The 15,978-nt window shown below is 39.2% G+C and overlaps 1 protein-coding gene across 1 annotated transcript; it reads left to right on the top strand.

Annotated features, from left to right (window-relative positions):
- Nucleotides 1-508: 508 nt before the first annotated feature.
- Nucleotides 509-11,604, top strand: zgc:158258 (uncharacterized protein LOC791186 homolog). The gene is made up of 4 exons (XM_036559477.1): nt 509-612; nt 8,394-8,545; nt 9,151-9,346; nt 9,432-11,604. Exons 2-4 carry the CDS (start codon nt 8,441-8,443, stop codon nt 10,619-10,621), a joined length of 1,491 nt encoding a protein of 496 aa, XP_036415370.1. The 5' UTR covers nt 509-612; nt 8,394-8,440; the 3' UTR covers nt 10,622-11,604.
- The last annotated feature ends 4,374 nt before the right edge of the window (nt 11,605-15,978 follow it).

Here is a 15,978-nt window from a genome sequence, read left to right as displayed (position 1 = left end):
ATAAAGAAGACAGACTGAAGTGTCAAAATGTACAGAGCCCTGCTGGTGACATGCTGTATAAATAAAAATTACGCGTGGCCATGCCTTATTAACACGTGGGAACGAGATCCTAATGCATGGCCATGACTTACTAAGCCGTGGCCACGACTTAATCATCTCATTCCCACGCCTTACTAAGTCGTGGCCACGCATTACTTTTATTTATACAGGATGTCACCAGCAGGGCTCCGTAAAAATGTAAACAAAATAGTGCAAAAATAACAGCTTTTCTTCACCCAAATGCATTTTGAGATTCAGACTCTTATCCAAATCCTAAATTTCCTCCTACTCCCCATGTTACTCTGAACAGCTCATCAAATAAAAGGTGCCCTGAAAGTCCAACAGGGAGCAATTTGGGATTGAGCCTATGACACGCCCCCTGTTCGCGCTGTAATGCTGTTGATAAACGCTGATTGGCTCGTTAACAGGTGGGCGGGGGATGCTATGTACTGATTGGTCAGGATTATGACGGACTGTGATCCCTCGCTCATAATCTCACCTGGACCAGAAAGCAGGTGCTCTACTACTCACACACACTCAAAACCCGGATTTATCTGCAGAACCTCGGTAAAGGTGAGTTTTCCTGTTTTTGTTTGTACATTATCGACCATTTCTAAACAGTCAGAGCGGGAAGACGCGTTGAAACCGTTATATTAGGCTGTGATTGTCTCAGAACTGCCCAGGTGGGTTAGTTATAGTCCGTGATAGTGATTCAGTGATGTTTGTGAGATGGAGTTATTTCAGGCTTTGCTTGAGGTGAAAGACACTTAGTCTTATTGTGGGCAGAGCCTAGATAAAGCCTCGGTAACCTGGACTGAACGAGGCTAAAACTGACTTCTTGTATTCCAGCTTTATTTTCACACTTTCCGTTCCACCTTAAGTAGCGCAGCAGTTCCATTCGAGCGCATGTACACATGCTCACGCGCCAGAATGGAACTGCGTTAACATTTAAGGTGGAACGGAAAGTTAGAAATGAAGATGGCGAATAAGAACTGTGGATTGAGCGAACCACAAAGCTAAGTGAGTAAAACAGTTTTAGCGTTTGAATAAACGTAAATACCCCTCGCCTTAGCTCAGGTTCGTGCAGCGGTTATTTGGCTCTGAGGTAAATTAGAAAAGCTTTCTTCAGTGAAATTTGACTCCTGGCAAGATTCGAGTGGACTCCTCACAGCCGTTTGTCACAGAGAGAGATAACAAAGATCAACTTTCTCTCTTGTGCAACACAGTTCATTGGCACAACTAGGTTAGGCGGTAATAGTCATAAACCTTAGAAAACAGCTGAAGTCACTGTGATGGCAAGCCCTGTGTCTGTAACACTGTGGGTAAGTTGAAGGGGAATACCAGAGATTTTTCAAAATTCCTGCATGATTTATTTAGTGGTTGAGATGTTAAGTCTTTTATTTATTGTCCAAACCCACCAGTGGACCTACACATGTCTTTTAAGCTTTTTTTTATATGTCTAAAATAGTAAAATAGTAGTAAATCTGGAAAAATCAGCTTTCTTTTGGGCACACTTTCGCCTTATAACACCCTGCATGTACCCCTCCACCATGAAGTGCTTTTAAAAGATACATTTCAGGCCAAAACTGTATCTCAAAAGTGTTGTAAAACAATATAGATAGATTAGATAGATAGATAGATACTTTATTGATCCCAAAGGAGCTTTAGCAGCCAGTATCAGTCACACAACACAGCACGGTTATAATAATAAGGGTGATACAATATAAAAAGAAGAATATATACAAAAAAACACATATATTATATGAGAGAGAGAGAGAGATATTTTGGATATCTGTCCATATATATATAATTTTTTAAGATGTCTTAGGCACCAGGCAGTACCATTTCATGTAATAACGTTCTATATTTAAAGGCATTAAATACTTCAGATGTCTGGTTCCTATCACCACCACTGCGAACACTCAGTTAGGAGCATTTCACACCAACCCAGATGACTAAATGACTTTGTTTACTTCATAATGATTGAATTATACAGAATTTTTGAACACTCGGTGGAATTCCCCTTTAAACCGGTGGTTGGAAAATGTATATGAGAGTATCAGTTATGCGATAAGAATAATAATGTGAGTTTATTGCTCAGCAGTGTCTAATGGACTGGCTTTGGTTTTATAGCACCTGTTATAACCACTTAAAAATACATTTTGCTTCAGTTTTTTTTTTTTTTTAGTATTTTCATTACACTCTGTCCTACTGTGGTGCATGTCTGAGTTGAGGATGTGTTTGTTTTCGTCTTTTGACAAACCTGTGATAAAAATGTGACCCACATGAGTTATTTCAGTGTTGAGTTATGCTTCAGGGTGTGGCGTGGTCATAAACCTAAAATGTTTGTGGGTTGAGGATATCAACTGCAGTCATACAGAGAAATAATGATGTAAAAGTAGCAAAAAAGGGTTGAAAACACTGAGTAAACTTCAAAAAGTAACTACCGAGTTCCCTCTGAGCTACACTTGAACTTCTTAGAATAGCCTCTGTCAGCGTAGGAACTTTTTGAGACACGTTTGGTCTAAAATAAGATGCTAAGCTTCCAAAGTGAGATCAAAACTGTACACGACACTCAGTAAATATATCCAGTTATTGCCCAAATGTGCAGACAGTGGGTGTGAAGGTATGAGGAATATGATCTGTGATGACTTTCAAATACGAAGTGCCGTAACTCCACAGTAAGGAAAGGCTACTGTATTTAATTCTTGCGAATTTAATGCTGATGTGAATGTTACACTTCAAAATCGTCCATAAATCTCCACTCACAGCAATACCAGGCCTCACTTTACATTTGCATGACACCCAGCAAGATTGCCCTGCAGTTAAAACCAATCTTATCTTCAAACACGTCATATTCAAATACAAGGAACTAGGTGAGTTTCACCGGTAGGATGACACTGAATAAATTCGAACCATGGAGGCAGAAACAGATTTGAGGACTGGTTGTTCTGTCATAAGTGAACTTTTTAGGCCAGATTTCTTTTTTTTATGACTTTGAATATTTATGACTTTTATGACTTTTTTATGACTATATAATTTGGCTCATATACATTTTAAAGGGCTCATATCATGGAACGCCAAGTTTTCCTCAGTTTTATAAAATAAGAGTTTGATAGAATACGTAAACAAGCAGAACATTCCTTGTTTTGTTTTTTTTTATGAAAATGAATTAATTTACATATACATACTGATCAGGCATAACATTAGGGCCACCTCCTTGTGTCTGGTGTGCTCTGTCCGATCCACTCATACCAGCACAACACACACTAACACACCACCACCACGTCAGTGTTACTGCAGTGCTGAGAATGACCCACCACCCAAATAGTACCTGCTCTGTAAGGGTCCATGGGGGTCCTGACCACTGAAGAACAGGGTAAAAGGGGGCTAACAAAGTATCAGAGAAACAGATGGACTACAGTCTGTAACTGTAGAACTACAAAGTGCACCTATATAGTAAGTGGAGCTGATAAAATGGACAATGAGTGTAGAAACAAGGAGGTGGTCATAATGTTGCCTGATCGGTGTGTATATATATATTTACATATTCAGCCTACAGCAGTGTAGCTCCACCCATTAATGCTGAAGTTAAAGAGTGTTTCATCCCGAACTGCTTTTTGAATGAGACGCAATAGAGGGCAGCAAGTCAGAACAGAGCTCATTTACATAAACATACAGAAACACAAATGGTCTGTTTAATTCTAGTGGATGAAGAGAGGCTGGAAAATATTAATATGAAATGAATTAGGACCATTATAAGTGACGCTTGGGGATAAACAGTAAAATAGATGAAAAATGCAGAATAGCAGCTCTTTGAGTAGATATTTCAGTGACTGACAAAAAGGCACAATCAAATGTTCAAAGCAACATTTTTAGCTCAAAGTGAGGATTTCCAGATCTAATCCTAAGCCCGACTACACTATGCATTGACAAAAATCTTAAAATAAAGATGACCCGTCTGCACCACGCTTTATGGTTTATTCTTCATGCCTCATTTGTAAACTATCTATCGGTGGAAGCCTTTAGAAGTAGTACTATAGTGAGTTAGACAGTTTTGCATTACTTTAAATCTGCAGACGATACATGTCGCCTTCCATTCATGCTGAACTTGATCTTATTAGAAGGTCTTAGAGTAGCGTGGGCTACAATCCGAGTCACCTGATACATCCAGTATAGCAATCAGCTAACACTGCACAGAGAACTAGATACAGCTCTTATACCCTCTGCCCTTTTGAACTGATCTATGACCAGCTACCTCGACCCGTGTAACCTTAACCCGAATGTAGCTGGCCAAAAACCATATTTATGCAATTTTCATCTTATTTCAAATGATAGTTGATCAGCCAAGATCGACATGTTTAGCATCCAAAGTTAAATAATCTCAAACACACTTGCTTATAGGGATGCAGTGAAATTGGAATCATATCTGTATTGGCAGAGATCCCCTCAAAAAATAATATCAGCATCAAGTAGATGTTTAGATTTGAACAGTTTTTCAAATCAGTTTTTAATGATGTATTTATTGCACTTCAGACGAGCAGAGCATGTAGGTGAGGCTGGGCTTCTTCACTCAAATGTCTGTTTTATTCGTTTTACTACACTCGTAACCAGATACAAGTGTGTTACACTTCTGTTATTCTGATCCAAGTAGATTTATTTTCATCTTCTGGATTTTAGAAATGTTTATGTATTAGATATGTACATAAAATGAGGGATTTCTGCACCAGTGCATGATTTCCCATATTTGTGTCCCTGTTTGCTTATGTGGTTTTAACACTGTATGACACAGGCCTGAACGATTTGGGGAAAATATCTAATTACGATTTTTCCTACTAATATTGCAGCTACAATTTAAATTGTGATATTTTATAAATTAAGATTCAGGCCTGATTTATTTTGGCCAAGAAGGCTCGACCCCTGATCACAGTGAGCCAAACTGCAAGTAAGTTGTGGTTGTGATGTCACAACATGTGAAGGTTTGGTTGCCTTTGATTGGTCTATCTAAATTATATCTACAGGCATTTCCCAAACTCTTATTAGGCTCAATTTCCCCTCTTAGAACCTAAAACAACATTTCTGCTAATGTACACGCTTACAAAAGATGGTTCTTTAAGGGTTCTTTAGTAAAGATAATGGTTCTATATAGAACCATAAACACTCACTGACTCACTGTCATGCTTAAAGTTCTTTGAATGATTAAATGTTGCTCTAAATTTATGGACATTGTGTTGTATGTGTATGTATATATATATATATATAGTTCTTTATAGCACATTTGTGAAAAGGGTTCTATGTAGCACCAAAATGTTCTTCTATTGTTATGCTTGACATTTGTAACAATAGCAGAACCCTTTTTGGTGCTGTATAGAACCATATACAACACATTTTCCTTCAATTTGAAGAACATTTTCACCATGCAGAGAACCACTTAAGCATGAAAGTGGGTCTTCGAGTGTTCATGATTCTATATAAAATGATTGTCTTTACTGAAGAACCATCATTTTTAAGAACATTGAAGGACTATCTTATGTATGTGTGTACGCTATAATTAACCTTTTCAACTCCTTGAGACCACCATTGGTTCCAAAACGCACTTCGTCATATTCTTCATAACTTTCATATTTCATAAGCTACATTCTAAAGGTGGGGGTCGTATGAGAGCTGTAACTGTCTTCTTTCCAGTCAAATAGATGGGTGATGTCATTTTAAACCCTTATAATAAAAGAAGCTGAACTAGTTTGTTTTTCTACTGAAAGTCGACCCATTTTACCACAAATCTGGGTTATAAACTATAAACAGATGGCGTCTCTTCAGTGATCTGCTCTGTAAAAATTATTTTTATAAAATAATACAAAGAGCGTCTAAGATTTTTGGCTGTCAGCAGTAAATTGTAAACATATAGCAATATGTGTGCTCATAAAACACGTTCTGTTTGAGGGGAGCTTTTACAAAAAATAAATAAATAAAATAAAAATTTACATTTATTTTATGCAGTTACTGAATAATTTGCCTTACGATTTGGTCAAGTAAATTCAGATGGAAAAACCAAAATATACCCTGGTCAATAAGAGGTTAAAAAAAAACAAATGCAGCTCATATGATTTGAAAATTGCACCGTCTTAAATAGCGATTTCGATTTAAAAAACGATTAACCTTTCAGGCCTAGTATGACATTATTCTTTATAAAAACAGGCGAAGACTGCTACTGCTAACATATCAATTTTCATTTTCTTATTAATAATATGTCATAGTGTCAAATATGTAAGTAGTAGTAACTCAACGTGACAAGTGGGTTATGACTCACACAAGCAGTTCACACGATGCTAATTAATGGATTCTGTATTTCTATTGTGTATTAGCTGTATTAGCTTTGTAGTGCCAGCCAGGAGCGATGCTATGATTGAGCCCAGCGGGCCTAGGCCCACCCACTTTTATCAACGGCCCAAAATGACTGCTCAAATTTACTTCCAGTATTATTTATCTTATGAATAATTGAAATCATATTAATAAAAATAATAATGATAAATGAAAATGCATTCACTGAATACATGACATTCCAAATTTCATTTCTGACTAAACAAAATCTGAATCAGCATAACTGAGGTGATTAAGCGCCGGTTCTTCCTGAGCCACCAACACACTCTCAATCTCCCAGCTCCAGTTTCAAAGGGGAATTCCACTCATTTTTCAAACTTTGTCAGTGAGATGCAGTCATTCAGAGTGGTTTGATGTGAAGTGGCTCATTGTGGAGAAACGTACTGATGTTTTTACAGTGGTGGTGATTGGAACCAGAAGCTGTGATGTCTACAACCCAAATATAATTCTTTTCCAAAATGACCAGTGAACCTACACGTGTCTCCTGAGTTTTGATATGTCAAGTCAAAGTTTATTTATAAAGCGCTTTTTACAACAGGTGTTGTCACAAAGCAGCTTTACAGAAAAACCCAGGTCCGAGACCCCATGAGTATCGCCAGTGGCGACAGTGGCCAGGAAAAACTCCCTAAGAGCAACAGGAAGAAACCTTGAGAGGAACCAAGACTCAAAAGGGGAACCCATCCTCCTCTGGACAACTCCGGCTAGCAGACAGCATTAGTATAAAATATTATACTACAAAACGGTTAAAAACAGGTGGAGCAGTGGTTAATTAGATAGTTTTAGTTTATGCTGTAGCAGCAGCATCAGCAGGAGGGTCAGTTCATGCAGGTGAGATGCAGATCAGCCAACAGAGATGGAGCTCTGGTGACTCTAGCAGCTCTGGTGTAATGTTGAAATGGTAAAATAATGATACATGTGAAAAAGAAAGTTTTCTTCGGGTACTATTAGTCTCATAATGCCCTGCATGTACCTCTCCATCATGAATGGATTTAAAAAATATATGTTTTAGGCCAAAACCTTCTCCCAAAACGACTATAAAACAATCAGGCAGTGGATTCATAAGTTTTAGAGGTGGACGTCTGGTTCCCATCACCACCACTGGGAACAATTCAGACTTGGTAAGTTTCTCTAGAACGGAGCGTTTCACACCAAACCATGACTGATCTGATTGAATATTTACATCTTAACCATTTAATTATGCAGACATCTGAAAAATCAGTGGAATTCCCTCTTAAGCACTGCAGAAGGAGCTTCATATCATGCTGGTACAAACATGAGTTTATCAAGTCCTGCATTAGCAGTGATACTGTCAGCAATTCAGAGATAAATATGTGGAGGATGGAAACAAGGATTTAGGGATTGGAATCAGATGAACACAACTTGTTTTAAGTGTGTGTATAAAAATAAAGGTAAAAAAGGGGCAAAATTAACAAACTATGCAGAGAAACAGGTGGACGTAATCATATTGGTGTATTGGTTAAATTTGAAGAGCTGACTGGTAAACATGTGCTGATACTGACGTGATTCCGAAATCATCATGTATCCCTGATCTAAAATGAGATATTCTTTCAAAATCTTCATTATTGCTTCTGTATGAAAAGCAAGAGATATGTTTAAAAAAATGTTTGAATGACACAGTAAATGTCTTACATATGGTTTTACTTTTTTGTAGCCTGTATCCACCCCTGTTCATAGCATTTGCCGCTGCTGTCTGCAGTGTAATACTGTTGGAGAAAACTTCAGATACAAAAATGTCTTGGCTGATTGACTACATTTGGTGTAATGGGACAGTTTTGTAACTTTACTGGATCAACCATCAATTTAACACTTTAAAAATGGGTCTCAAATCTGCAGATGAAAACTCTTCATTTCCTAAAACTATACGTGTCAGTTTACACAAATGAGGCACAATATCTTGTTATAATTGTTGTTATTTTTATATTGGTGGATCATAAAGTTGTGTTTGCTTTGGACAGTTCAAGGACCAGAGTTCATGATAAGGCCAAATCACGGTTAATTTGCAATGCCAAAAAGTGACATGTGGCCAGGTGGCGTTGCCACGGAGACAGTGGGAGAGATGGACAGTGCTGATAGCTGTGACAGTGTGGTCAGCATCAACTCTTGCTTTGTAAGTTCCACTTCCATTCATAAAGACATACTTCACATTCAACAGGGGAATCCTACAGGGTGATTCAAAAAGATTCATCCGATTTCAAAGCGCCATATTTTTACAACCGTGAGGCGCCTAGGAACCAATCACAATCCAATCGAAAGAGGGGGTCATATAGTTTCTGACTGTCAGTATGGCAGTGAACCTCCAACAGCTCAGAGCATTCGTCGTTGGTGCCAACAGTTCCAAGAAAAAGGTCACCAGCATCACCAGATCTCACACCGTGTGACTGTTTTTTGTGGGGTACGTTAAGGATTGTTTATGTGCCACTCCCAACAACACTGGATGATCTCCGAAATTGCATTGATGTTGTCTGTACAGCTGGAGGAGGTTCATACTGAGCACTTGTAGAATTATATAATAAACTTTATGCTCAATCAAACCATTTACAGTTTACTGCATTGATCTGTAATGATTTACAAGTGAAATGAATCATTTTGAAATTGGATGAATCTTTTTGAATCACCCTGTATGCTGGCACTCATTTTCCATGTTTTTTTAGGCAGGTATGATCTTGATATGAAACATGATGCATATCTTCCTGTGATATATACCTCTTGCAGAGTGATGACAGCCTGCAGTATCTTTCTGCAGAAGAGAAGGCTTGTCTCATGTTCTTGGAGGAGACCATTGAGTCTCTAGACACTGAGGATGACAGTGGTCTGTCCAATGATGAAGCTGAAAGTCTTCCTGTCCCTGGAAACGTGGCCATCAAAACAGCTCACCTTTCTGCTTCCATGGACCAGAGCAAGCATAAAGGTTGTCATTTTCTACTTAATATCTAATATAAAACATATACCAATATGCAGAATAGTTTGAAGGTGAAATTTCGTTTCCCCCTCAGATGTCCCAAAGCATTACATTGATGATCCTCGGATGTTTGGCAGCTCGGAGCACAACCAAATCCTGAATTACTTGGTTCCAACTCCTTTCGTTCTGGCAAACAACAATGCTCATATCCCTCCCAAACCAGCTGATTCCAAAGAGAAACTGCCATCCAAAGAAGTGACTTCGCACAAAAGTGACAAGGATGGTCCTCGTGTTCCATCAGAGGTGAATGTAGTCGTGATTCCTCCTCCAGTCATAGTCAAAAGCAGCAACGAGAGAGATCGAGGACTGCAGAATGACCAGTCCCCTCGGGGGCCTCTGACCTATGAGGGTCTAGTGCAGCTGCGTAAAAAGGTAGCCTTGAGAAAAAACCCTGAAGACGAGAAACAGCCTCATACACATTCTAACGATGGAAGGAAAGTCTTCTCTCAGAACATCCAACCGATAGAAAACCAGGGCAGTAAGAACAGTCCTCCAGCCGTGGCCCCCAAACCCAAAAAGATACCCTCTCACATAACTGTTCTGAATCACAAGGGAACCACTGCTCCTAATGCAGACTCAACTATACATTGTTTATCTACATCTCCTGGAAGTAAAGGTCTGATGAAACCAGAGCAAGTGAGGCTGGAGGCTTTATCTAAACTGGGTCTGCTGAAGGAATCCGATTCGAAACCTTCTACCAAAGGCCACCCCAGTGAAAGTCTACAGCCTTCCTCTGGCTCAGTTCCAGACTTGTCCCAGAGTAGGCCACTTCCTCCTTGTGCGTCTGTAAGGAACCAGGAATCGAGGAACCAACCAAGCCAAGGCAGCAGTGTTCTCCACCATCGTTCCATGACTGACCTAGCTACAGTTCCTCCTCAACTGCACCACGTCAAGCCTGCGGGGGGTAAATCTGCCACCCTGGAGAGGTCTGGAACGGGTTGGGGAAGCAGCATGTCCAACTCTGAGATTTCAGACTGTCAAAGTTCTGCAGCTTCTCAGAACCACCTACAACGTTCCTCCACAGTGGTCAGCAGTAGCAACCTTGGAAACATCCAGAGAGGCAGAAACACTGTGTCTACTGGCAAACCCCAAGCAGCATCAGGACAATCATCCACTGTCCCTCACAAACCTTTACATGCTCCAGGCCTAAATGTGCTGGTGGTTCCCAACATGGGAGAGGATCGGAGAGAGGCTCTAAGAAAGCTGGGACTGCTGAAGAACTGAATATATGTAACTCATAGCAGCGCTGAATAGAAGCACTTGCGTTTTGACCGTTGCCCTGTTTCTTTTTCACAATACAGATGTTGTCCAAGAATTGATTATCACCCTGATGCCTTTGATTGAGATACCTTTGATTTAATATCGAACATCTTTGCATTGAGAGATTTTCTTTTTATTTTTTACTCTCTTTGTAAATTCATTTTGATAATCTCTTCACAGCTAGATCATTTATATGTAGTTGTATGAATATGACGAAGTCCTTGTTTTGTGGTTCTCTCACATCCTGAAAGAAAGAGGCTACCAGTATTTTACCTCTGCTGGACAACATCTTTCACTAATCCTTCTTTAGCCTGATGCTCAGATTTGATTTCTTCGTTATGCACAGTGTTTCACAGAAACAGCAGATCTATTCACATGGTTTCAGAAATTCTCATCACATCACCTGCACATGAATAGCCCCGCAGTCTGCCCGGCCTGAATGTTGAAAGTTGGCGCCCCTAACGAACCCTGGATGTCTTTTGGTGCGCTCTACTCTCCGGTAGATCACCTATCAGTCAGACTTCTCATCTTACCCACTAAGTGAATGAAGGCACAGTCAGCGTTCGGTGGATTAGCAGATTATCTCAGGTTGTGACCAACACCTGACCACACTCGCACAAAAGGCCACTGTTCACATTACCCAGCTGCTCAGATTCATCAGCCAATAATCTCAGTATGGGTTTTATGGAGACCCAGCTTGCTTTTTTTTCTAAAATGGATAGTTCCACTTCTAAAATCTGTTTAGCCGAGTCATGTTCAAAGCCAGTGTAAAATGCTGAAGGGGGCTGGCAATAATCTAGACTGGGTGTGACTAGTTTAACTGATGCCAGTTATCAGCTAAACCTGGTTATTTGGTTGAGTGAGTAACTAAGGAGCTAATTACTTTTTCACACAGGGTCAGTTGGTGTTGGATTTTGTCAATAAATGAAATTATTGCTTTAAAATGATATTTTGTGTTTACTCTGGTAGTCTGTGTTATATTAAGTTTTGTTTGAAACAATTAAGGGTGACAAATATGCAAACATGGAGGAAATCTATGTGGGACAGGAATGAATACATTTCCACAGCACTGTACAGCTTATTTACAATCACTGGGCTGTTCATAGGATAATGATTGACCTTTATGTTGCTTTACAACCGTAGCATGCCGAATGTCAAAAGTATAGACCACTTCTAATTTGTGCTCAGCTACTTTAAGGTGCACCTGTCATTGAATTTCAGTTTGTATATATAAGGATTGGATTGTTTATTGCAATAAGAAATGTTTATTGCAGTTTTTATTAGTAGTAATAAATTAAGCATTATTGAGCATCCATGTATGTTATCATAATGGGCCAGATTCATAAAACTACACTACGCCTCCCAAAATGTGGGTAGTCAGCATGCTGGCATTTTTATGTGTCTTAGGTAAAAGCCAACCAAAATCACATTCAATACTGGATTGATAAGGATGTCAGTGCACATTAATACAGAATTCAATTCAATCCAGTATTGAATTGAATTGAATTGAATTAATACAGAATTCAATTCAATACTGGATTGAATTGAATTCTGAACTAATGCGCACTGACATCCTTATCAAGCAAGTCACTTTCCTCCTTTACTCCTACAACTGAACTTGTAATGCTTCCCATAATATTCAACCCAAACAGATAAAAAATGCCATTTAGATATACTGGTGAATCAACGGAGTGGCAGTGTTCTGTTATGGATCACTGATGGCACATGCAAATGAGGGGAAGTTTGATTTATCATGTTAGTGTCATACAAACGTGGTGCTAATCCTCATTATCAATGAGCAAATGTGTTACTGCGTAACGTAACTGTAAACCTGTGGTACGCTTTATGAATCTAGCTCATTATATTTTGTTTCCATTTGAGAAATTTAAGGCTGGCTTTACACTGTGAAAGTTTCTTGCAACTTTAATTGCATGAAACCAACATGAAACTTAATTGCACTTGAGTTGCACTCTGCACTTAGCTACGGCAGTTGCAAATGTTTCACAGCCAATCAAAACACCAAGAATGCATCACATGATCACCTTGAATGATCCTTTAAAATCATTTATTTCACTGGATCCAATGGACAAGAAACAGAAAACAGAAGATGGGGTCCTGACCACCGGGAACAGGGTAAAAGGGGGCTAACAAAGTATCAGAGAAACAGATGGACTACAGTCTGTAACTGTAGAACTACAAAGTGCACCTCTATAGTAAGTGGAGCTGATAAAATGGACAATAAGCGTAGAAACAAGGAGGTGGTCAGAATGTTATGCCTGGTTGGTTTATACACATTCTCCTCGCTTGCTGTCTCCTAACTTTACAGAGATAAGATTCATTTAGAATCCTAAAAATGAAATGTTACAGAAGAGGAGGCCTGTGATGTATTTGTGCTTCTACGACTGAATGAGCAAGACGACACAGCCGCAATGGCTACTTAAACATTTGTTTTCAAACAATTAACCTACACAACAGACAAAACATACTCAAAGATATAGTAAAGCTTAAAATATAGATAAATGACACATATAGATAAAGAAAAAAAAACACCAATGACAGCTGGAAAAACTATACGAAGATATAATATAGATGCAAATGTGTAAATTACACCTCACAGGTGACGGTATAGCAAGAATGATATGCATAACAAAAATATGAGCAGCTAATTTGTTAACGTGGCATGTGCAACTTTGCTATATATAACTGTCAAGTTGCATGAAAACTGTTGCATGCAACTCACCATGCAACTAGTTGTGTGGACGTTTCACCAGCAAGTGTAAATCTAGCCTTGAGTCGTGCCTCCCAGCCACACTTAAGTGGCTTATTGCTTTATTCACACATTTGACTATGCCTCACTGTAACAATGCTGTCATACCGTTTGTATACTGACAACAGTTACTATTGTGACAGTGTTGTTTGATCTGATAGTGCAGTATTATGATAGGCTTGCGTCTGTGCTGGAGGCAAGACCTTTGCATACTGAGTGATCCACCTCTTCAAAGTGACAGGTTTGCGGTTGGCAGCAGAGCATAGCATACTGTGATTGAAAACTGTGCTGGGAAACGTACTAATATAGAACATTGTTTTTCTCATTATTATTTTTTCATCTCTGTGGATATTTATATAAGAATAATTTCCAAAAAAGTTGGGATGCTGTGCAAAATGTAAACAAAAGCAAAATGCAATGATGGATTGAAAATAGTACAAAGACAACATATCAAATGTTGAAACTGAGAAATTTTGTTTTTTTGAAAAATATTTTCCCATTTTGAATTTGATGCCAACAACAGGGACAGACTGGGGCAACAAAAGGCTGGTAAAGTTGTGTACTGCTAAAAAAAAAAAGCCTGGTGGTTGATTGGCAACAGGTCAGTAACATGACTAGTTATAAAAAGAGCATCCCAGAGAGGCGGAGTCTTTCAGAAGTAAAGATGGGGAGGGGTTCACCACTCTGTGAAAGACTGCACGATCAAATAGTGCAACAATTCAAGAAAAACATCTCAAATGTAAAATAGCAAAGAACTTTTGCTTTTCATCATCTACGGTACATAATATCATTAAAAGACTCAGAAAAACAGGAGAAATCTCTGTATGTCAGGGACAAAGCCAAAAACCAGTGTTTGCTGGCCGTGATCTTTGGGCCTTCAGGTAGCACTGCATTTAAAACAGACATGATTCTGTAGTGGAAATTGCTGCATGGGCTCAGAAACACTTCTGAAAAACACTGTCTGTGAAAACAGTTCATCCCTACATCCACAAATGCAAGTCAAAAAACTAAAAAACGCAAAGAAGAAACCAGATATAAACAGCCACCTTCTCCGGGCCCAAGCTCATTTAAAATGGACCAAGATAAAGTGGAAAAGTGTCCTGTGGTCCAAAGAATCAAAATTTGAAATTCTTTTGGGAAATCATGGACACTGTGTCCTCCAGGCTAAAGACCACTCAGCTTGTTATCAGTGCACAGTTCAAAAGCCAGTTTTCATGATGGTATAGGGGGGCGTTAGTGTGCATGGCATGGGTGACGTGCACATCTGTGAAGGCACATTAATGCTGAACGATATATACATGTTTTTAAAACATATGCTGCCATCCAGACGACGTCTTTTTCAGGGAAGGCCTTGATTATTTCAGCAAGACAATGACAAACTACATTCTGCATGTATAACAACAGCATTGCTCCATATTAAAAGAGTCCGGGTGCTAAACTGACCTGCCTGCAGTCCAGACCTGTCACCACTGATAACATCTGACGCATTATGAAATGAAAAATACAGCAAAGGAGACCCTGAACTGTTGAGCAGCTGAAATCCCATATCAAACAAGAATGGGAAAACATTTCACTTTCAAAACTACAGCAGTGTCTTCTGAGTTCCCAAACGCTTACAGAGTGTTATTAAAAGAAGAGGTGATGAAACACAGTGGTAAACAGGCCCCCGTCCCAACATTTTTGGAACGTTTTGTTGGCATCAAATTCAAAATGGGCATATATTTCTCAAAAAACAATAAAATTTCTCAGTTTCAACATTTGATATGTTGCAGTTCAGTGAAACACCCACATACATGCACACTAATGAACACACACACTAGGAGGCAGTGAGCACACTTGCCCAGAGCAGTGGGCAGCCCTATCCATGGCACCTGGGGAGCAGTTGGGGGTTAGTTGCCTTGCTCAAGGGCACTTCAGTCATGTCCTGTCAGCTCAGGGGATCAAACCGGTGACCTTCCGATCACAAGGCTGGTTCCCTAACTTCCAGCTCACGACTGCCCCTTGTGCTTTTTGAGATCAAAGCACTGAGTTTGGGTACGTCTTGATTTAATTATGCAAAAATGTAAAAAAAAAAAATGTGTGGAATTCCCCTTTAAGTAAAGTGACGTACTTTGGTGTATTCAAAAATTTTATTTTTTATTTTAATTGTTCCTTTAAAGCCTGCTAACGTCCCTTCTGGAAAGGCTGATGTGGTTGGCAGATCAGTGCATTTAACATTTCTCGGCCTGAAAACTTGCCTGTTGGTGCTAGGTCTTCTACGTCACTGTGGATTTAACCCTGTCCACATTTTCACTCCCTAAAGCAGAACAATCCTTCAGATATCATTTCCATCTGTTCAGCAAGATGCTAAAATCACAGGTGAAATGTGTTGGTTATTGCTTAAACGCTGGAATGTTACACAGACACTGATACACAGTCACACATAATCACATGATAAACCACCACAGAACTAGAGAGTAGATGCTGAAAGACTTTTTACATCACATCTCTTAACTCACCCTGTCCTGATAAGCTGTCATTTACATGGAAATGCCTGCAGCTTTCACATCTTTCT

Source organism: Colossoma macropomum, unplaced genomic scaffold (assembly GCF_904425465.1).
Source record: "Colossoma macropomum unplaced genomic scaffold, Colossoma_macropomum, whole genome shotgun sequence".
Classification (NCBI taxonomy): Eukaryota; Metazoa; Chordata; class Actinopteri; order Characiformes; family Serrasalmidae; genus Colossoma; species Colossoma macropomum.
This window is presented reverse-complemented; position numbering and strand designations above follow the sequence as displayed.

Excerpts from the sequence above, each read along its gene's own strand:
- zgc:158258 (XM_036559477.1), top strand. The coding sequence starts at position 8,441 with ATGCCAAAAAGTGACATGTGGCCAGGTGGCGTTGCCACGGAGACAGTG. Across the intron at positions 8,546-9,150 it reads TCAGCATCAACTCTTGCTTT|AGTGATGACAGCCTGCAGTA; the intron begins GTAAGTTCCACT and ends TACCTCTTGCAG. Across the intron at positions 9,347-9,431 it reads GGACCAGAGCAAGCATAAAG|ATGTCCCAAAGCATTACATT; the intron begins GTTGTCATTTTC and ends TTTCCCCCTCAG.